General features: G+C 37.7%; 1 protein-coding gene across 15 annotated transcripts in view; it reads left to right on the top strand.

Annotated features, from left to right (window-relative positions):
• Positions 1-23,761, top strand: part of RIMBP2 (RIMS binding protein 2) — a 172,953-nt gene that overhangs the window by 134,233 nt on the left and 14,959 nt on the right. For 5 of the 15 annotated variants that reach the window (XM_075769518.1, XM_075769517.1, XM_075769529.1 and 2 more), the window contains 9 exons: positions 750-859; positions 1,271-2,080; positions 6,147-6,298; positions 6,670-7,137; positions 9,262-9,411; positions 13,350-13,508; positions 16,512-17,243; positions 18,943-19,060; positions 22,125-22,277. In XM_075769518.1, coding sequence (XP_075625633.1) covers positions 750-859; positions 1,271-2,080; positions 6,147-6,298; positions 6,670-7,137; positions 9,262-9,411; positions 13,350-13,508; positions 16,512-17,243; positions 18,943-19,060; positions 22,125-22,277 — 2,852 coding nt within the window. Of the gene's footprint in view, positions 1-749; positions 860-1,270; positions 2,081-6,146; positions 6,299-6,669; positions 7,138-9,261; positions 9,412-13,349; positions 13,509-16,511; positions 17,244-18,942; positions 19,061-21,756; positions 21,817-22,124; positions 22,278-23,761 lie in introns of all 15 variants that reach the window. The other 10 variants (XM_075769526.1, XM_075769528.1, XM_075769527.1 and 7 more) reach the window with 5 other exon arrangements.

The raw sequence follows: 23,761 nt of genomic DNA, 5'->3' as shown, positions 1-23,761 counted from the left end.
TCTTTTACCCACCACTGTATTTGTAGCCTTCAATTTCTAAATAAGATGAGAATATGTACCTCCTGCTTTATAAAGGATGTCTCAATCTGTTCTTATAAATTGCTTTTTCATCAATGCAAGAAAGATTTAAAAGTTCCTCTCATCTTTGCTTTGCACATTAACATTTCAGATATAAGGTATTGTCACGAAAAAATTTTCAGTGATGAACAATTTATATCAGGATGGATATGGATTTAAATACTTTATAAGAAGTTTTTGTCTGAGTGGCTTATTTTAGCTGTAACTCACTGTTTTTGTTTTTATTTAACTTGTCTCTGTTGAAGTTAAACTCGTGTAAAAGACTACCACATAAAACAAATGGAATATGGGGACTGGAAAAGATCCCCACAACTGAGATTGCTTTAATTCACTTTAAAAAATAAAGAATATTTTGGCCAGTGTATTGAAAGAGACCTAAGTGAGAAATGTGTAAGTAAATTCTACAGAAAAGAATGTGGTTTTAAGTGTATAATGCTTAAGCGAATAGGTTGTGTTTCATGGCAGCCCGTGGGTGATACAGTTACAGTTCACAATAACAAACTGACTTAGACTCCACTCAGAATATATGTTTTAGAAGGAAAGCAAAAAGATTGAACTGAGGAATTGCCTTCCTGTGCAGCCTTAGAACTGTACGCCTTTTTCTGATTATTGTTCAGCTGTGTGAGGGTTGTGAGCAAACACGTATGTCTTCCATCTGTACTCCATTGCAGTTACAACCCTTTTGATGGACCAAATGAAAATCCAGAAGCAGAGCTCCCCCTTACGGCAGGAAAATATCTTTATGTGTATGGAGATATGGACGAAGATGGCTTTTATGAAGGTATTTTTTTAATCTGTGAATTCATGCTAATTCATGCAGATTCAAATCAGTTCATCTGTCAAACACGGTCCCAGTTCTTTCCTTCATCTACTACCAAATCAGTTGCTAAAATTACCCCATCATCATCGTGTTGATTAACAGAGTTTCTGCACCAGCAAAGCTGGTCCTTGCAGGCATAGCTAATTATAAGATATTTTATATTGTCAGCTTTTCCTGCTGGCAAGATTTAAGTTGACAAGAAAGCTTACTAGCAGTTCTGGTTTTTGCCTTACTGAGCCTTTACAATCTCAAACTGTGAATGTTGGTTCTGTATGGTTTTCACTTGTATCATCTTCTTCCTTAACATGTCCACTTGCAAGGCATCGACGTGGCTCCTTCAAGGATTTTAATGGCATTGTTCTTTCTCACTAGGGGAACTTCTAGATGGACAAAGAGGACTAGTCCCTTCAAATTTTGTAGATTTTGTTCAAGACAATGAGACCCGGTTATCAAGCACATTAAGCAGTGAACAAGATCAGAATTTTATCAACCATTCGGGTCCTACTTTGGAAGGAGATCTCTTGGAGATAAGTCCACCAAGTCACGTAGACTCTAGTGTAATCAGCAATGGCGGAGGGACTCTGGATGTGAACATTGATGAAATTGGAGAAGACATTGTGCCTTATCCTAGAAAAATCACCCTTATTAAACAACTAGCCAAAAGTGTCATTGTGGGCTGGGAGCCACCAGTAGTGCCACCCGGATGGGGAACCATTAGCAGCTATAATGTTCTGGTTGACAAAGAAATACGGATGAACGTAGCCTTGGGAAGCAGAACGAAAGCTCTTATAGAAAAGCTTAACATTTCTACTTGTACATACCGAATATCAATTCAGAGCATTACAAACAAGGGTAACTCAGATGAACTGCAGTGCACTTTGTTAGTTGGGAAGGATGTCATAGTAGCCCCCTCTAATCTTAAAGTGGATAATATAACCCAGATTTCTGCTGAGCTGTCCTGGCTCCCTACAAATAGTAATTACAGTCATGTGATCTTTCTTAATGAAGAAGAATTTGACATTGTCAAGGCTGCTAGCTACAAGTACCATTTTTTTAATTTGAAGCCCAATATGGTCTACAAGGTGAAGGTCGTGGCAAAGCCCCATCAGATGCCCTGGCAGCTTCCCCTGGAACAACGAGAAAAAAAGGAAGCCTTTGTGGAATTTTCTACATTGCCAGCAGGTTTGATATTTTTCTCCCTACCCCAAAACTCACCAGTTAAGTTTCTCTGAAAATTCTAGATAAATTAATCTAACCTTTAGCTTTATGCTGTAGCTTCTGTCACATTCATGAGCAGACTGGGGATTATTAGATTGCTTTATGGTATCTAAAATTAATTCCAGTCCTGTGTTATTCTCTTCTTTGTTCCTGTGTAAGGACTGAAGCATTTTTGGTAGATAAACAGGGGAAAGCCATGCTTATCATCATCGCAGATCACACATTAAGTGTTTTATCAGATTAATCTCCATTTGTATTTAATTTGTCCAGTTATAATATTTCTGTTAGTAATTTATTTTTATTGGTGTGAACAACACTGGCTAAAAAACAGTTTGAATTTGTAAAGATAACAAATTGGTCATGTTTTGGAAAGTCCAAGGTTTTTTGGACTTGCTTTTACATTAGGAATGTTGATAAGTGTTACCAGTCATTTCCCACTATTTAAGAACATGAAGTGGTGTTGAAAACTAGAGCTGAAATAAATTAGTGCATTTAATGGATAATCTCATAATTTTGGGTGTATATGGCAATACCTGAAAAATTTGAACATCTCTCCTTATAGATTCATCTAACCAAGTCTATCTAATCAAGGCCAAGTAAAAGGCTCCTTATATGTTCAGACTTTCAGAGCATTGAATGCCCCTGAAGCAGGGACAGTCAAATACAAGTGACTCCTGGCGAGTGAAATTTCAATAGCATATACTGTGCTGTGGCTTAGTTGACTCCCTGCTGGGATTCGGTTCCAGCAAAGATGCAGGAATTAGTTCTGGTTTCTTCCTCGGCTTGTGTGACTTATATGTAAGGAGATATGCAGGACAGTAATGCTGATTGAGTAGAGAGGGAGTTAAGCTTGTATGTCTACTGTTTGTGATGCTGCTGATTTATAGTTTCAGTAGAAATGTCATCAGCTCAGGCATTTACTCTTTTGTCTTAAATCATTTGGGAGATAAGCGGTACTGCTGTTACAGAATCTGCTACGAAGGGTTGCATTTTGAACTTTGTGTATGTTCTGTGGGAGTTGGGAGATACTGCCTAGATGGTGGCTTGAACTTATTAGATATTATTAGATAATTGACGACTTTGTTACTTGGGAAAGGCCTTTTGAGTGAGTTTTTTTCAGGCCAAACACTTAATGTGCTATATCTCCCTCTAGTTGCTGAAGTGTGCTAAAGCAATAAATGAACTGTTCTCTGTTGAGGAGTTAAAATGCAGCAAAGCCTCTGCTTTTAGATCCAGAGATCCCAGAATCTTCCCATCATGTCATTCCAGAGAGGGCGTTTTTATAAAAGCATGTAAACTTTTCACTGTTATATAGCAAAATAAAATAGTAACTGTTGAAGTGATTAGAGGCTGATGCTTGTATTTCAAAAGCCATTGAAAGAAAGGGAAAAGAATGCCCATGAAATCAGTCAGCAATGGGAGTTACTATAATAGTGTGCCATGTTTTTCTCTTGCAAATATTACTGGTTTTGAGTAGTCACGTCTCTCTTCTTCCAAACTACAGTTAAAAGAAAGAAGTCAAAAGAAAAAAGAAAAGTATCTTAATGTGACTAATACTGGGGTTTTTCTCAAACTCTGCATTATTTTTCCACCTTAAGTACCATCAGTTGATCTACACTGTAAGGGACATGTTTCAAAGATGATTTATAATATGCTGAGAGAGCAATACAGATATTCTGTGTGAAGGGAATCTTTTATTATTGTGCTTCTCTCGAAGATGCATGGGAGTGAGTGATGTCACATAAACTTTAGTTGTGGTGAATGTCAGGTTTAGGAGTCAGTGCAGCATGAACTTAACAAGCCACAGGCAGCTGCTAATATTTGTAGTGACATTTTTCTAAGGGCTTCAGATATGTTTACAAATGAATACATGTGCTCGCTTTATTTGAAGCTGAGAGGCTCTGCTCTTTACTAGTGGGTTCAGTGATATCCTTGTAGAAAAGGGTACTATCAGCCACTTATACCAAAAAGGGAGTGCGGATCAGTGAGTATTTTAAAATTTTGACACTGTATTAATCTCAGGAGTTTTTTGGGAATACATTAAGCAAAAATGAACTTGAGATAACTGCTCACATTTCAAAGCTAGAGAGAGCAGTTACATAAAACGTATAAGGCAATTAGAGGTCACCTTTTCATTTTTCTCTTTGCATAGATATATCATGTTTTGCATGATTTATACTTGGAAACACATTGCTTCCTGTCAGACCAAAGCTGGGTGGCAGGTCTTTGGTTGCTGAGCAATTGAACTCCTCTTCTTGATTCATCAAAGCATTAGAATTGCTTAAGTTAAAATAGAAGTAGTTCTCTTTTGGGTGCTCAGATCTAAAAATAGACATAAGTATACACAGGATTGGGATCGATGGGACTGTTACGGTTTTTAAGCTAATTTAGGTAATAAATTCATGAAGATCAAACTGTAGCAGAATTCTGAAATGAACATTTATGTTGATGACCAAGACCATCACGAGTCATCAAAAGTAATTTCCCATTTAATGCTGGGGGAAAATAGAAACCATACTAAGCCTTGGACATTATGGTTTATTAAACCTGTCTGTGTTACAGCCTGTGATGATTGAGATAGATGCTCTGGGGATTGTTTGGTTTTGGGAGAACGCAAGGAAGGTGACTTCTGCAGGAGCAGATTAATATCATTGTCATAGACAAGATACTGGACTAGATGCGTTCTCTCTTGTAAACTGAGGAGCTTGGCTGGATTGGGAGTGCTGGCCGTCAATAAAATAGGATGGTCAGGGAAGCTGAAATTCAATCCTAAATCAAAAATCTTCATCTTAGCCAAGAATAGTATTAGGTCAGTTTGCATGCTTTAGCCTTGCAAGTTAAAAATACATTATAGGTGCAAGGGATGGCATAGGCAAAATTTTCATGTTGTGCCTGTAGTGTATGAACATGACCATAATTTCATTTCCGTGCCCACTAGAGGATGAAATTCAGTGACAGCAAACTACAGAAATGCATTGATGGTTTGCCAGCATATCTGGAGGCTGAGGTTTGTGTGATATTTACACTTGTATCATGATCTGTTTTGTAGCAATGAATGCACACAGTTAAAATATTTATAGCTTTTTTGGTAGATGAACAGAAATTGATTGTGCTTAGTTCACTGACAAAAGCAAACTCACAGCAACCAAGATTTGCATTCTCCCAGCTGTTACCCAGAGATGACTACAGCTGAACCCTGCTTTTGAAACGTTTTAGCATGAAACACTGCTCAGGGTTTGACTGTTAAATTAACACAACAGGATGCCTGAAATATTAATGAACTGATAATCTCTATGATATTTTTACTTTGGCTTTCTGTACAAAGTAGAACTATTTATAGTAGGGTAATAATGTCTTTTAATTAAGGATGTCTACTTGGTGTGCTATTACACTAACACACTGTAAATGCCTTAAAAGATTAGTAGGCTTATTTTTTTCTCAAGTGCAGAGAAAAGACTTTGAGTCCAGTTGTCCTTTAAAGCACCATGCTGCTGGTTGAAAAGGTTAAAGTTTCAGCTTGCTTCTGGCCCATAAATTATGACTTAGAGCCACTGATAGTCCAGAGAGGCAGAATTTGAAAGTTATTTCTGAGTATGCAGTATGCATTCAGTGCAGAGATATATACCAGAGTAACTTGCTGTTACCTGCAGCAGTTTTCCACTAAGTGCCACTCCTGGGCCTTTTTCTCCCTGCATTTTTCCGTTAACATCATCTGCATTCAAAGAAAATAGCAGTTATGCAGCCTGGAGGGATAAAAATGGGTCCAGAGCAAGTTGAACGTACAGACTATTTTGCAAAGAAATACAGCTTAGTTACTGGCTGTAAGCTGAGAGTCAGTTCCTGGCTCCATGACCTGCTGACTTCTGTTTTCACCTAACAACTGCAATAAAGGATATTTTGTCATCTTAAAAAGAAAAAAATAATGTAAAAATAATGCTTTGAGACCTGTAGTTCCCAACTTGCAAGTATATCAGTTGACATATATACTTCTGATCTAAGGCTCAACAGTGACCAGTCTTGTCTGTCTTAGGTCCTCCAGCTCCACCCCAAGATGTTACTGTACGGGTTGGGTCCACCCCAGCAACCATACAGGTGTCCTGGAAACCACCAACTCTGACAGCAACAGGGACCTCCCATGGCGCCAATGTCACAGGCTATGGTGTTTATGCAAAAGGTCAACGGGTGAGTTCTCCTTCCAGCGTTACAGTGACCATCTACATTAGGTGAATTTCAACTGACAGGTAGAGGCAAGGATAAACATGTGACAGCACTTAAATGTGTGCAGGGTTTTCTCAGTTTTCTGTAGAACCTGCTCTTTTGTTTGTGCATAACTTGCTCATTAGCTTTCTTTCTATAAGCACATAAGCTTTTGGACAAATGGGTTGAAAGGATTAAAGATAACTGGTGCTAATTAGCGTGGAGCCCTAATGTGAGCTCTTGCAGTCCACTCTGTGTTAACTCCATGTTAAGACCTTGGAGGTTGTACTTTAGTGGGGTTGAGGGGAGGGAAACAGATGTCTTCACGGTAGTAAGTTGCTTCTTTGTGTACTCAGGTGGCAGAAGTGATCTATCCGACAGCAGAGAACACATTGGTGGAGCTAATGAGACTAAGAAGTTTGGAAGCAAAGGAACTTACAGTTCGAACGCTCTCTGCACAAGGGGAATCAGTGGACTCTTCTGTTGCTGCCATTCCATCTGACCTACTGGTGCCTCCAACCCCTCACCCCAGAACTGCTCCCAAATCTAAGCCATTAGCAAGTGCCGGAGCCCCAGAAACCAAAGAAGAACATTTAGGTCCACATTTAAAAATGGATGAGTCATGGGAGCAGACTCGTTCAGCATCCCCTGTTCATGGACACATGCTTGAGCCACCTGCTCCTAACTTTCCCAGCCCGCTTCAGGGGAGGAGGTCTCCATCGCCTAACCGAATACTCCCTCAACCTCAAGGCACACCTGTCCCAAATACTGTCGCAAAAGCCATGGCAAGAGAAGCTGCACAACGAGTTGCAGAGAGCAATAGGGTAAAGGCAAACTTTTTTTTAAGGCTTTTTGGGCTGGCTTTATTCATTGTGGCACTTTGCATCAAAGAATTTTTTGTATCATATGCTTTAAGGAGCAGCTAATCATTTCTAAACTCTGAAGATCCATAGTTTGAGAAGAAGCAGTGTGCTAAAATTCTGTGCCATCTTCCACAAATATGGTTGTAACCATAAAGATCAGCCTTTGGTCAGCAATAGAAACCTCATAACATCACTAGAAATGTCTCCAAAAATGCAGAACCTCACTTCTGAACAAGATAGGAATTATTAAAGTTTGTGCTTGGATCCTGTAGGAGTCAAAAGGGAGTCTTGTGCCTGTGAGAAGTACTAAAGTACTTTGAAAGAGACCAAAACAATAAAGGGCAGTTTAAAAATGGGTCCAGAAATAGGTAGGTAGACAAAAGTCCTGAGCAGACTTACCATGAGAGCTAATCTTTCTGACACTTTACAAAATGAGAACAGTGTAATTTCTTAAAAGGGACTCTAACCAGCAGTCAGATGAGACATGTTTGTATTCTAAACCCATCTTCTTTTTCAAAACAGCAAATAGCAGTTTAGATGCCACATAAAGCACTATTTTGTGCGCTGTCATGGATATACAGGCAATGTTACATATTTACTCTTCAAGAGTGTCCCTTTCTCAGTGCTTACACCTTCACAGATATTTACAACTGCTCCAGCATAGCTGCCAAATGAAAGCTTTTCATTACAGCTCCTTTTGTAGCTGCTGGAAGTATCACTGCCCAAAGGAGACTCCCTCGTTTTGAGACCATTATGGCCCATGGCTGCTGTAGTGACTTAGGTGTTTGCTAGTGAATTTAAATCCCATATTCGAGGCTCTTGGGTCAGCATAGCTGATACACATGCATCCTGACAGCATGCTCTGGTTTTCCTACCCAAGCATACAATATTTAAATACCCCCTGGCCAGTTACTTTCTCATCACAAGCTGCTCACAACTTTTACTTGTTTCAAGCTCTGGTGTCACTTTTTTTGATGCATTCTCTTGGTCCTTCATCTGGCAGTCATTAATTTTTATGTCTAGTATTCCATCTCCCATTGTATCTCCAAAATAACTCCATTAATTTTGACAGTTCACACATGTCTTAACAGCCCCAACTTATTGACTGTCCCTGTTTTGGGATAGAATTGAGCCGGTTGAGTGATGATACAGCTTTTGGGAAGCGGAGTAATTCTGGATCAATAAGATCTGCTTAAATACATATATGTTCATGTGTATATTTCTTCCTTTTCTTTATAAATAAAGCAAACCAGAATAAATGTAATAGAGGGATAAAAGGCAATTAATTTCTTTGGTACTCTGACGTGAAAGTTGATTTAACAACCATATAGGGAAAGAGAACTGAAATACTTTCTCTGGTTTTGAAAATTGCTGACATAACATATGCTCTGAACCATGTTTAATTACATTAATTTTAGTGATGCTTGAAATGTTTAATCCAGGGATCTGGACAGAAGTTTACAGATGGATTCACATTAAATTAAATCAAATTCTGCCAATGATATTTGTCATGTTTAGTCCCCAGTAGTAGAAATTCTTCCCTTGCAGTAGGCTGGTACAGAAGCTGTGTGTCTTCTCCCTGCCCTTCATCCAGCCTGTTAGATGGCTCATGGTTATTGTCATGAGAGTAAGCAGCTGGATTCAGTAGCTGAGGGTAAGAGTCACCTCAGAGCAGAGGAAGAGCACGAAGTCTCATTCTATAGCTTTTTTGGTATGGAGGTCAAAAATGCTGTAGTGGCTAGGTCTTCTGCTAACCTTCTGCCAAGGGGAAATTAGTGTCTTCATTAGCAGCCTCTGACTTGTAGCATACTGAGAATTTTGACATAAGTGGTACAGGGAAGAAAGCTAGCAGCTGAGTTGATGGTCACATAAAAGCATATAATTGTTTATGAGTGAGAGTAATATGACAAGCAAAAAATTCTTGAAAACTAAAAGGTTACAGTCAGGGGAAACTAACATTGCTTTAAACCAATGTCTATTTAGATGTTGTGTTATTGAGTCCTTATGTCTTATGTTTGTGATTTCTTCCATTGGTTGCAGGAACAAATCTGCTTCACAATTTTCCATTTTTTGTTTTGTTGCCAGATGGAGAGAAGGAGTGTTTTTAGTGAAAGGAGTAACGCAGCCCAGTACGCTAACTCAGATGATGAAGAAGATGGCTATGATTCTCCTAATATCAAAAGAAGGGGAGCTTCAGTTGATGATTTCCTGAAAGGATCAGAACTTGGAAAGCAAGTAAGTAGCCTGGTCTTGTCGGACACCTGACACAAGAACATGAAACAAGTATTTTATGAAGCTAAGCAGGCTATCCAGGTCACCATCTGATTATTGTAGGCATATTGGTAAACTACACAGACAAGCAGCTAAATTGTGGGGAGGTAGATGAATGTCCTGTTACTGGAACATAACTGTCCAATGGGAACTGAATGCTTGGCACCATGCACTTATAGATCGTTATTGCAAGCAACAGTCTTAAGCACTGGAAACTGAAAAAACTGGAGCTGAAAATGTGACTGGAATGTCATATTCAGGCTCTGGGGTTTTTTTGTATGATGTGTTACGACTGCATATGAAAACATGCTGTGGGAAAAGGGGAAGGATTTTTGTTTTACATAAAAGCCATAACCTATAATCCTAATTAGCAGAACACCAACACTATATACTTGACATGCTGTAATGAATAGAAAGATGTTGTCAGAAGAATTTTGCACAGCTTTTAGTCTGATCCCACTGAAAACAAATATGAAGTAATTTATTACATTAATTTCAAGGGAGATGTAAATTCTAGTAAAGAGATATTTTCCTATGTCTTAGCATGATGGAATAATCTTGTTAGCTAACCATCTGACCTCCCATGTTAAAGGGTCCAAGCAACAGTATTCCTTCTCTTACTGGTTTTGAGACTTTCTGGAATTTTGGTTCAGTTTATTATAGACGTTCAAGTATTTATAAATGTATAAACATTGTTTCAAATTTCCAGTGTTCTAAATATGTGGCTTCAGGATTTGATTTGGTTCCATCTTCACATACAGTGGTCCCCATTTTTAGAGTACGTGCAATCACACTGTTCTTCCAAAATGTGCTGGTGGATGAGATGCATCTCTACCTCTGTATACAATTAAAATTATTCTAAACACAAAGATTTTCTAACAGGACCAGTGATCTTATTAAGAACGCCCAGTGTAAAAAGTTTAGAGTGTTTGTAAGGGACCAAGGTAAATAAACTTGGAGGTATCTACCATGTGAGTACAAAGTCGCGGCTCCATGTGGATTTACTACCTCAGATCATTAAAGGGTGAGTAGGAGTACATCTGCTTTACCAAGCTCTACAAAATAACAGGTTTAGATATGAATACTGGAAGGCTGGGAACCCTTAAAGTTATATTCCTTGAAGCCTAAAAAGAGTAAGCTCTCTTATCTACTAGTTACATCCTCAAAGCTAGATTTGAAATCTCCTTGGCTGCAAGTACTCTCAGATCTGATTAGGTTTTAAATTTAGTTTTCATGTAAGGCTGAAAGAATTCCTCACTGCTTTAAAATGCTGTCAAAAATGCACTTTGAGAAATAGCAGTTAAATTATGTCTGGCAAAACAGCTGTGGCATGTTAAGTGTAAATTGATTATTAAATGTTTATTTTATAGCTTCACGAGATATAGCTATTTGTAATTTAATTGCTCATTTGCATTTTTATGAAAGATGATCACTTTTACCGCTTGCTTTGTTAGTTAAGAAATAATTGGAGAAAATTGGAGAAACCTCATCTGTGGTGGTTTTCTCCATAAGAAATTATTAGTTTACTAATTTCATTATAATGCTTATGTGCTGCTGCTGTCTTCCAGAAGCAAGTGCTATTCTGTATGCTGGTTCCCTACCAAAGGTCTCTGCCTTTCTATCAGTTGACTTGCCTTAATCCATAGATAAGAGTAAAAAAACTGCCAGCAAATGCAACTAACATTAATATTTTTTCATCAAGATTGTTATTAGCATTAGACATGGCTACTAATGGAAATCCTTCATGTCTGCCATGTTGTGTTTTGTCGGAAGATATATTGATTTTAAACTCCCCCATTTAAAATGCTCCACAGGGAAGGGTGGCATGGATCACAATTCTGAAACAGTGGTGCAGTATCAGTCTGTCACAGACTTTCTTTGTGAACTTAGAAAGTTAATCTTTCTTGCCTGGATCCTCACAAGTATTTATGCATCTAAATATCTCAATACCTCTGAGGATCTGGGTCAGTGGGCCTGTCAACCAAGAATAAAATGGGAATAATAATTATTCTTTTTGTCACAAAAATGTTTGAAGATACTGTTTTCTGCAAGCTGTTGATTTGCTCTGTAAATAGATAATAAGGACAAGGGAAGTAAGTATCGGAGATAGTCCTGAAATTCCGAGACAACTTGGCACACTTGCGGGATAGGCAGCACTAGAAAACATGTGAAATAACCACCACAGGTGCATGGAATATATGGCCATAGAGTATGGCCACTGGAAATCTGCATGTGTGAATGCACCTAGTTATTGAACACAGAGTGTGTATGCCCTATTCCATGCAGAGTTACTTGATTGCAAGCAGAATTGCATGATTATTGCTTATATAATATCTCCTAGTTACATTTTATACCTTAATTAATGTAGTGCTTGAATTGGAACATTTATTTAAACAATTGAGTGGCTGCTTAGCAAGGCAATGCTGTTGTTAAAACCACAATGGATAAGCTTGGAGACAGTTTGCTAGGTTTCTGTAGTCTGATTGCCCAAGCAATCAGGGCTTTGTTCCAGCAGTATTGGCCTTTGATAATCTACAAGGCACTGTGCATTCTGTTGGGCAAGTTTTGTAGTACTGTGCCAGTGCAACCCCCAAGTCTGTTGGGATACAGCCGAGAACAGGAGTGCAGGAGTGATTTCCTGTGAAAAACAGGATCAAGATTCTGCTGGAATGGAACTGATGACATAATAAAATTTAGTATAAAAGCCACAAAATTTAAATGTGAAAAATGAAGCATTAGAGTATAGTCTGATCTTTTAACGTAAAAAAGAAACCAAAACCATTGTTAACCTGCAGTGGCTTTTTTTCTAAGTTGATCCTAATATAATACATCTGAAGAATCTGAAAACATTTATGGGCTTGACACAGAGAATTACTACTAAAGGCTTCACACTACAATCTTTTTAGCTCTGTAATTATCTTCAAAGAATTAAAAGAGGAAAAATTACCTCCTGTATTTGGAGGGCAAATCCATCTTCGCTTTGGAGAAATTGCTTATTGTAGACGTTTTCTTCTCATTGCTGGGATTGATTGATATCAGCGTTTTACATAGCTATGGGAATTGATCTGGTACCACAGAAATTATTTCTTCATTAGTATTGCTGGGGGAAGGAATGCAGTAATTTCTAGCATTGTAGTACTTGTAGAATATTTGATCCTTCAAATATTCTACTGCAATCTGACAGACACATGCTTCCATTTGAAAATTTGTCCTTGCAAATACAATGAGTTTGGTTTATGATCTGTTAGATGTAATGTTTTGCTGAAGCCACTTCTATTTAACAGTAGCAATTCAGTAGGACATACTTTTTCCTCCTTCCAACTAATTGGAAACTTATGGGAACTTGAAATATTTGGCCTAATTTTAAAAGACAATTAAGGTTTTAGCCAGTCTATTCCTACAGTATTTAAGAGAATTAAAGCTTCAAATTCCATCAGCTAGCTATATTATACAATGGTAACATCCTGCAACAATTAAATGCTGATCACTTTTAAATTACAATGTGATGCAACAAACAGCTGTGAAGAACAGATGATATGTGAATTATCCTAGGGCTTTTACAATTTGGTCAGCAAGTCCATTGATGCATGAAGGACCTCTTTAAATCAAGGGAATTTAATCAAGACTAAAACTAGATTTGGTGCTGTGAGTGCAGACATCCTTTTTTTTTTGTATCACCTATGGGATCAATAGATTTTTTTTAAGTGAGAGCATAAATGGGCAAAAAAAATGTATAAATAATCTCTCCACTAGAATAGAGCAGCAAGCCACATGATGTAATTTGTATGTGGGTATTAGTGTGATATTCAAACCTAGGAAATGCTCTAGTCCTCATTGGTGTTATACAAGGATTTTCAGCTTTACAGTCAGTAAAGATTTCTCTCTCTCACCCTGTCGATTAGCCTCACTATTGCCATGGTGAAGAGTACCATACAGAGAGCAGCAGAGGTTCTGACTTGTCTGATATTATGGAAGAAGATGAGGAAGAGCTGTACTCTGAAATGCAGCTGGAGGATGGAGGAAGGCGACGAGTCAGTGTGACTTCACACAATGCACTTAAGGTAAGTGTGACTGCAGAGAAACCTTAGGAGTACCTCCATATTTTGATTCTTCCTTCAAAGCATTTCTTTTAATCAATTAGGGATTTTGCAGACCATTAAAACTCACACTGTCGTATAGTCCTAGAACTGATGTCAAGGCCACTTTAATACATTTATTACTTTTTTCTTTTTTTTCTCATTATTTGATAGCTAATCTTTCAACTAATTGACTATTTTCCTATATGTAATTGTTGAAGTTGCAATATCTGTTCTATATCTGGGGACCTTTCCCATGTCTATATGACAATATACTACATGTGCTACCCTGACAATGAGTTCTAAGCAAGGAGATTTATATAAACATACATACATATAGAAGAAAAAACAGCTTAGGTTTTTCATGTCTCAGTAATTTGTCCCTGTTTCCAGTGCTAGTCCCATCTCTTCCACAGGCTTTAAAGCATGCTTGTAAGAAAGGAAGTTGGGTCAGCTTGTTTTGATAAATGCATTATTAGAAATTCTCGTGCTCTGATTATTAAGGAATCACCAGATACAGTAGGAAATACCTATCAGAAATATTGCTTTAACATGACACAGGAATATTAATCATGAAAGACAACTTTAGTATAACAATTAAAGTATACGTAGAATGTTGAACCTATCCAATACAGAATATATGTTTCCCATTGTATATTTGTATGTGTAAATTGTATTTGCATTTTATGTGTCTAGCAATTACACTAAATTGTGTTTTCTTAGAAAGTTGGATAATTTGAATGATAAGGAAACCCACAGGTTGATATTTCTTCCAATATGCTGCCATTTAACTAAAAAGCAATACTATTTTCTCATGCGTACAAGAACTTTGACCATTCCTGTAACTGCTTTCATGTACTATAAATTCAGTCCTTTTATTCTGATACTATCTGGAATGAGACAGGTACTTTTTCAAAAGAAAAGTGTTTCTATTATTCTGTTAACATAAAGGTTGAAACGTAAGTCCTTCTGCATGCTGCTTCTGTCCCTTTCCTCTGGGAAAAAGTGAATTATCCCTAGGCTGTTCTTGTTCTTTATGCATCAGAAAGTATATTTACTTCTTGGTTTTAAATTAGTATTGCCAACGTTGATATTTAAAAAGAAAGGTCCAGGCCCTTAATTGGCATAGTAAATAATTTTAGACCTGTTAAAGTCTGCAGGCATACTACTCTTGATGTAGTAGTGTATGTGAAGGGTACACGGTTGGTTGACTCATTCTGCAGAAGTGGAATTCAGTATGTGAGTACTTCCTGGGGAAGGACTCATGGATGTGATTTGGAGAATATGGCTCAACATGCTGATAATTTTCTGATATAAAATGCAGGTCAGATTCTGATCCCAAAGCGCTCAATAATTTCCCCCTCTTTCACAATTCACTTTACATCAATAATTAACAAAAAAATGAAAACCAGGTTTACTGAATTTTCCATAATGTAATCAGATTCCTGTTCCTCTTACATCTGAAAGTATGCCAACCATGCCCTTACAGCCGTAATCGAGTATTCTCTCCTGAGTTAATAGATGCCCCCAAGTAACAAGAAGACATTTTGCTTGCAGATATGTATTTGCTTTATTGGGAAATTATTATTCCCTCCGATGATTCCCTAAAACAAAGGCTGACATGGGTGATCAAAGGAAGATTCAACTCACTGACCTGATCTGAAGGTTCTAAAATGTGAGATATTTGAGCCCCAATCAAAACTATCCTTGTTCATATTTATTGACTTTTTTCCACTTTCATGGCAATTTGTCTCGAAAGTTTCATAAATGTGACAGACATTTTAAAAATGAATGAAAATAGGTGAAACAAATATAGTCATAAAGTAACTTACAAAGTTCCTAATGCTTGAATGGGGAAGACATCCAAAACTCAGTTAAATTTAACATGCTCAGAGAGAGATGTATTGCTGAGTCTCCAAGATGATCTTGTCATTGTTTATGGGTGCTGTTGTGTCCAGAGACCGACCTGATCTGGGCATTGAATAATGTACGAGGAGAGGTGATTTCCATGATGTAGAATTTATAAACCATGTCAATCAAAACCAACACCTCCTGCATCATTATTCCATGGTCTCTTCTCAGAGTCCAACAAAGGTACTGCATAGGATTCTTTGGTTACACCAACCTGTGTTTTGTGTAAATATAATAGAAAAATTACAAAATGTATCTATCGTGTTCAGAATGCTTATTTTATCCAGGCTGGGACAGTTTTTTACCTACTTCTGGTATAAAGAGAGATTTTTTTTTTTACTTCTGCTAATAGGCTGATTTTCAAATATTGGTTTTATCAAGCAGGTACAAGATTATGATGAGAGATCTGATGACAGTGCAGACCAAGTGACATCAGAGAGCAGCATGCTTCTCAGGGTTCTTTCTGTGGAAGCCAAGCTTTAAAAATGGTGCCATTTTTTTACAATTTTATGAAGGAAACTAGAACACCTTTAATGATGTCTACAGAATAGCTCTCCTCTGGGAGGAGATGTAGGGAGTATTTGCTATTCATACAGGATACTTTAACAGATGCAAAGCAAAATGCTTGCTAGAATGGAATTTTCATTCTCAGATACGGGTTCTGGTTACATAGAAAAATTATATAGCAATTTGGCATGGGGCAAGGAACATACTAAGCATTAGAGCTGCGTTTTAATGCCATTCTCATTCACCATGCTGAAACCTGTATGCAGCTTTTATTGCTTTGTTTTAAATGCATGGGTTTATTCTTGTTAAGAGCATCACTCAGTTGTTTGTACTGACCTCTCATGTTGTACCTGACACCCAGCAACTTCTTAATCACGTCCTTATTTTTCACAGATTCTCATTCAAAGCATGACATCCTTTTCACTAAATAAGCTGCATGTCTTATGTTTGCCATTGCTCTAAAACTAATTCTGTCTTTATTTTTCTTTTCTTCTCCCTTTTCCCTCCCATTTTATTTTTGTCACACACTATTTGTTCCCTGTCTGGTTTTTAACATTACATAATCTTAAGGAGTGCGATAAGAATAAGAACACTGAAGCCACATTTTTGGAACAGCCTGACTTTTCACAGCAGATACATCACAGTAAAAAGCTTTTCAGTATTCCAGAAGTAGCTGAAGAGGATGGTGAATACTCTGAACTGCTGTACAAGCAGGGTTTAGGTATGCCCTATAAAAAGAATCCCACAATAGCTAGAGACTCTAGACTACCTAGGCCCTACAATCAAGACCAGCAGCACAACTTCTGGTACCCAACCAAGCACAGAATTTCAGGCATGGAGGATTTTGCTGCAGACGACAAAGGATGTAAATATAGCCGATCCTTATCGAGAAGCCCAGACAGTGGACTTGACTGTGGAAGTGAAGAAGAAGAATCTCGGTTCAATTTCAGATATACTTGTGATTCAGTTTCTGCCAACGTTGCATCTAGCTGTTGTGCAGAGACTGTTAACTGTTCCTGCAGGAAAAGCATGAGGCCATTGCTTGCTCGCAGGAAAACTTTAACCAGACAAACCAGCATCGAAGAAGATTTTGGTGACCTGGGTCCTTCCTTTGTAGAGCCCAGGAGTGAACAGGTCAAGCCCAGTTACGAGAAAAAGTATGAGACTCAGAAATGTAATAGAACAGATAATTTGTCTAATGAAGATGTTCAGGGAGGCTGGAAGACCGACTTAAAAATGGCTGACTCTAGGGCAGCTGGTCTACTTGCAAAGCCATCCCACAGAGATGCAGAAGACTCTCTGGTGTGTGAAATAAATCTTCCTTCTAACGTCTGCTTGCCAAATCAGTCTGTTTTCTTTCTTTTGTTCTTTTCTTTTTCTTTTTTTCCTGAATTAATTTTCAGAGTCCATCCTTTGGACCTATCTGCTACATTTTTCCTTTTTTTTTCTCCTCCCCATTCATTTTTGTTTATTATTCTGCATTTTCCTTTACAGTCCTCTTTTGTGTCATGCTGAAATCAGTTTAATTTGCTTTACAATGATTTTCCCACAGAACAAATTATAATAATGGCTGCTTTTATTAAAGGACAACTGAATCTAAATTTTAATTAAGGGTTAGCTGAACTATAATTTTTTCCAAAAGATTGTTTTTCTTTATTTTGCCCATCTAAATGTTGCTTTAAAAAAAAGCTGCATTTTAACTGGAAAAAAAATTCATCAGTTTTTGGTTTTTTTGTGTTGTGTTTTGGTTTGTTTTAATGTCGAGGAATTCATTTCATCATGTTGTTTTTGTTAGCCTCATTCCCAGAATTTTCAGGATATGCTCTTTATAATGAAACATCTCCAGACAAGAATCAAGATTCTCCCCAGTGTGACAGTGACCCAGATTTATGTAGTCACAGGTTTCATCATATTTCCATTTTCTGCCTTATCTCTGCACTGTCACTACTTTGCCTTCCTTTTTAGACCATCTCTTCTTGCCTTTGAAGTTGCAGACTGCATCTCTGCATGAGAATGCAGGCAAACAGCTTCTTCCAAAGGGAGAGGCCAGGGCCATTCCATATCTTTCAAGGATGTCTCTGCGTGATCTTGCCTATTTGCATTTCTGTCCATTAATCTATAGCAGTCTCTCCACACTTTGATAGATGCATCCATAGGCTTCCCTGCTCCCTAAAGATGAAAGCAAGTTCTTTACCCTCTCAGTCTGCAACAGTCCAGAGTGGAAACCTCAAATCTAATGTTTCATGTAAGAGTAGAAATCAGCTGCCTGCTCTTCCAGCCTAGCGGTTTATGCTGAAGTGATCCTTAAAGATTTCTCCCATTAAAATTGGCGCCCAAGCTGTATTAATCTTAATGAGTGCATGATAAACTCTGGAGAGCATTAAAATAGTACCATTTAGATATTAAAATAGCAACATTTTCTGCAAGGGTAGTGAACAGAAAGAGACAGCTGTGATGTGAGACGAAGTGTGTCTACGTTCCCTTCTACGTGTTTCAATGACCTTTAAAAGGCTTTAACAACCGAAGGCCATTATAGAAAAGCAGTGTGTTCAAAGACAGAAGGACGTACACTTGATCACATACTGCAAACTGGACAAAGCTATATAGCCGATTACAAAAAAGGCTTGCCTTTTCAGTGCAGTCCAATCTCCACAGCTCTGATGACTGGTTGTACTACTCTTCAGACTATAACATCCTTTTAGCAGCAACAACAAAGGCAAAAGAATATTTCAAAAATTATTCTTTTCTTTTCTTTTTGTTCTGATGTGTGACTGCTGGTTACAAAACTCTGCCATAAATCAGGGAACCATTTTTTCTTTTGCAGGTTTGCCAGGCAACAGTATTTACTTTTCAGCTAACCTTTCAGTTAAAAACTAAGTTTAGTTGCCTTTAGAGCTTATGCTTCCAAATGTGATTGACCTGATTAATGTCCAACCATATAACCATAATGTTACCATGCATGTAACTTACAAACCTGTTTTTTTCTGTTGTTGTTTTTTAGCTTTTAGGTAATCCATCATCCGCAGGACGGCCTGAAAGGGCGGAGCATGCAGGGCGAAGGTCCTCTCATGGCAGTGCAGTGCCACAAAGGTCTCGACCAATGTTGGTCCCTTCCATTGGTTAGTTGGACAGATTGGTGCATTTCTGTTCTTTGCAGCCTCAGAGTTGGGAAGGTGATCCTTAAAAAAGAAACAACTTGTCTTGAACCATGGTTACTCTTAGTTTAAATGGGATAAAATGGAACTAAAAACATCTCCATCTAAATATGAGTGTATTGGGGTCTCACAGGGGGCTGAATCAGTAGTCATTGACATCACTGGGAGTCTTTTCATTGAATTGGGTGGGTGTTGAAGCTTTTCTAAGCTTGGTTAAGCTTAAGTACTGTCAGATCTTCCCTAAGAAGAAATTATAATGCAGGCAGGCTACTATATGATCAGTAAAATAAATGTACCCATTCAGCCATCCATTCAGCCATCCATCGTTCCATTCATCAACCATCATTTTGCATTCACTTTCCATTTTCTTGACTACTTTTTGGAATTTATCAGGAAAAATGGAAGCTGTTAAATGTAACATGCTAGTAGAACTTGCATATGTTTACTAGATTTGATATTTCTTACAGAATCATCCCTGTTCTGGTTTACTTATGACTTAAACCATATGCTGGTGTATACCAGAAAATCCAAAAAGTAGTGCAGAAAAGATAATGGAATCAAGACACTATGGACAAATACGTATCTGTTAAAACTTGCACTCTATACTGACAAATAAGAAACATTCACACTGCAAATCAGGACACACATGCAAAACAAGTGCAGAAAGAGTTCTGTGAGCTATTAGAAAAACTTTAGTCCATGAAGATGGAACGTTGGTCCAGTTCCTGTCCCTAATCTGGACTTTAATTTGTGAATACTGTAGGCATCATCAGGAGGAGAAGGAAGCAGTGCAAGGCAATTCTCACCTGACACTTATGTGAACAAGAGATGTCACAAATGTGATTTATCAGAAGGACAGGGACTGATCATTAAGGAATGATTTTATTTTTAAATATTTAATATTTTTCCCTTTTCATAGAATCACACTAAAATACCTGTACCATAAATTAAAAGCAAAATCCCCCTAGTGGGCACAATTATTTTGATATCTAATACATATTAATTATTATTATTGAAACCATAGATCAGAAAACACACACAGCTATAATGCGTGAAACTTTTAGTCTCTTCAATACAGCATGACTGGTCAGAGGCCTGATTGATTCTCATCTCACATCCTGGTGTAAACCAGGATAATCTTCACAGATGTCAATGGAATTACAGTGGTATGAAAATGATATGGGGGAGAATCAGCTCCAGGGAGGCTCTTGTGCTTCTGTTGACAAGTTACTGCTAGCTGAACCAAATAGTTTTCAGATGATGGTGTGACGACTGTTAGATTTTCACGTGCTTTTTCGTTTTCTCTGAAAGCAGCTTTTTTTTTTCTCAGGGGTGAAGATTTATGGTTTATGTTTGGACTACTTAAAGCAAGTTTTGTATCAAAGTTCTTTCTTTTATATTATCTTTTAAATTTTTTTTTATAAATAGTGAGAGAGAAGACAGGTTTGTTTGAATTAATCCTTCAGGTTTCCTTTTTAATTTTCATTTTAATTAAAAAAATAAGCGAAGTAATTAAATTTATCAGAGCTCACCTTCTGTCAACAAAGTTAGGACATGGAAACCACTAAGTAATGCTATTAGTTCAATACCAGCAGCTTAAGAATCAGATAAAGAAATTGATTTCTGATAGTCAATGTGTGCTCAAACAGATAATTAGATAGAAAATAAAATCTCGGATTTTATTTCTTTCAGTGTAACTTAGAGTGAATTAGTGTATTTTGTATTATGTACAATTCACAAATGCTCTTTGGGGAAGTTCCGTTAGGAATAAATTACAATATTTTATAATGCTGGTAACAAGCAAACTACTGAGCCTTATGTACAGTACCTAACAAAACAAAAAATGATTTGCTGTGAAGCTGCTGAAAGGCCTTTTGTGGTTTAGAGTTCAAGAGTGCTAATTTCTGACTAAAAGACTAGTGATTGAAATTGCTGAAAGATATGTATGCAGTGTTTCTTGCTTTCAGCATCACACTGTAATAAATCACTTTGAGGATAAGTGAAGCAAATATAAACACTTGATAAAACTCTGCACAAAAGTTGTTTCCAGAAAGCCTGCTGGAAAAAAAATCTACAAGATATGAAATGTATCAAGAGTTCAGATAGATAAATAAAATGTGGTAAAAGTAGGGCATCCAGAAGCATATAGTAAAGCATTGTATAAACTTGAACCCACTGTTCAGAACTCCCACCGACAGAGGAAATTTCCCATGAATAAGGGCTGCGAGTATGGTTTTTGAAGAAGGAAGTTATTATAGTTGTCACTATAATATGTAGTCCCACAAAGTGAAAGGCAGAGTAATATAAAAGGAAAGAAGAAAGTAAATACGATTCAGCCAAAGTTTAGACTGCTTAAATACATGACACTTGTTGGGCTCAGCATATAGCTCAAACGTGGATTCCAAATTTCTTGGCAGCAGCTTATTCCTTTACGTTTATGCCTGGAGTTTTTCCTGAGTTATTCAGCTAAAGGGTCACTTTAGTGATGGAAAGTTCTTAAGGCAGCTCTGGGAGGTTAAATTAGTGGGAAAGATCTTCAAAATTGTAATGTTCTTAGGATTCCAGTGATAAAACCTTTCTCCGAAATGTTCTTTGGATAGTTTGGATTAGTATCTTCTTGCAGGTAGGATTTAAGTAAATTAATTAATTTTTGTTTTTAGGTTGATACTTTAGAAGGTGAAACACAGTTTACAGTGCTCTTGACCTTGCAGATCTGGCAGGTAGGATTGTTTAAACCTCATAATAAAAGATGATTCCTATCCAAAGATCTAACAAACAATATTTTCACTGTATGAAATTTAAAAAGCACAAAATTCAGATGCTTTAAAAAAAGGAATTACATATCTCTGTCATTCCCCTGCTGAAGAAGGATTTCTAGAGTCTGAGACATCTGGCAAAGCTTATGCAGTGTTTAGCCTTCCTACTATATGCAAGTCAGACAAAAAGGTAGGCAAAGCCTGCCCGCAGGAGCCTCCGCAAAGGCAACTATACAATATGTTTTAATAGATCATTCCCTTTTTCTCCATAGAAATTACAATGGACAGTAACAGTGAAGGCGGTCGGTCTCGGTCAGGTAGTGAGGGAAATATTTCACCTGTAAAAGAAGAAGCTTATTATCGCAGCATTGGTGGACACAAGAAATGGCCTCAGCAGCGTACCATGGCCTCTGAATATAGATACGGTATGCCGAACATTATTCATCCTTTATGACAGACACATGTTAGAGCTGCGTGTTAACAAGTGCGGTTTCTGTATGACAACATTGCATGCAATGCAGAATGCCAGGGGAACTAGCTCTTAAGTCCTGTCTGCTCTCAGGTAAGTTTCTCCAGCTCAGCTGTAAGGGACAAACAGCCCTTAGTCCTCTGTCCTGAAACTGCTGTGCAGCCACCTTTCCATACTCGACTGAGTCCGAGCACACTGCATTGCATGAACCTCTGTGAAGCTATGCTGCTACTAATGCCAGTCAGTATTTACTGTATACACCTGAACAGCCATTCATCAAAATGACTACATTTCCACTTGATTCATATAGACTGCCCAGGGACAAACGGTAGCTGGTATATCACAACCCAACGTCCTATAATAGGAAGCAGTTACCAAATGTTATTCTGATTTACGGCTTGGGCTAACCGAAGATTCAGGGTCTTTTCGATGACCACGGGGGACTTCGGCTGTGTCACTTGAAGACAAAAATTATTCATTTTTAGGAGCACTTACGTCATAATGACAAAGTTACATGAGTTGAGGCGGTTATACCCACTACTGATAGTATTTGTTACTTCATCAACATAGAAATCATTACATGATCAACAACTCAGTTTTCATAGTTCATAACACAGTGAATTGAAGTGTCTAGCACAAGACATACAAGCAGCCCAGGCCATATATAGAGCTAAGAAACACATCACTGTTTTGTTGAGATCTGAAATGCAAAACTTTCAGGGGCCCTGAAAGTTTAGGTAAATCATAATTTAATGTTGGGTTTCAAAGCAAACTTATCTGGCTGACTTACAACCAGATCATCAGCTTGTGTATATCAGTCTATACCTCATGAATTCAATGCAACTGTGGTTGCACCTATGCATCTGTTGGGGATCTGGCTGGCAGCATCCAAAGATGAAGTTTCTACATACACAATTGTGTGTGTGTATATGCATGATATATGTATATACCTCTTGAAAGAATAAAATAAGTGGGTAATGAGCTAATCAAGAGATTATTTGCTTTCTGGTTCACTGAAGCAAACATGACTGTTCTGAGTCAGATTGTTAGAGGCCAGTGCTTTTAACAGAGATACATTTGGCTGTAATTCATGTTTGCACCTAACCCCCATTTACTGCAGTTGGAGTTGGATGCAAAAATTGATATTTTTAATTTAAAAAAAAAAAAAAAAAAACAAAAAACACCTTAACCCACCTGTTTTACATTGCCTGGTGGGCCAGAGTATGAACCACAGAATGACAGCAACCTGGCTGTGGGAAGAGAACAGAACAGAGAAAAATCCCATCCTTTGTGTCCCATTGCTTTCTGTCCCACATGTGCCCTTTTCCCACACTTCCTTTCTGTGCTTTGTGCCTGCCTAAAGCTTCTTGGCTGGAATTTTTCCCTGCCCTTTTGCTGTTCTGCGTTTTTCTCTATTCACATTCTTTCTTGCGCTCTGGA

This window comes from Balearica regulorum, chromosome 17, assembly GCF_011004875.1.
Source record: "Balearica regulorum gibbericeps isolate bBalReg1 chromosome 17, bBalReg1.pri, whole genome shotgun sequence".
Lineage (NCBI taxonomy): Eukaryota > Metazoa > Chordata > Aves > Gruiformes > Gruidae > Balearica > Balearica regulorum.
The sequence above is the reverse complement of the archived record's forward strand: the minus strand, read 5'-3'. Positions and strand labels throughout refer to the sequence as shown.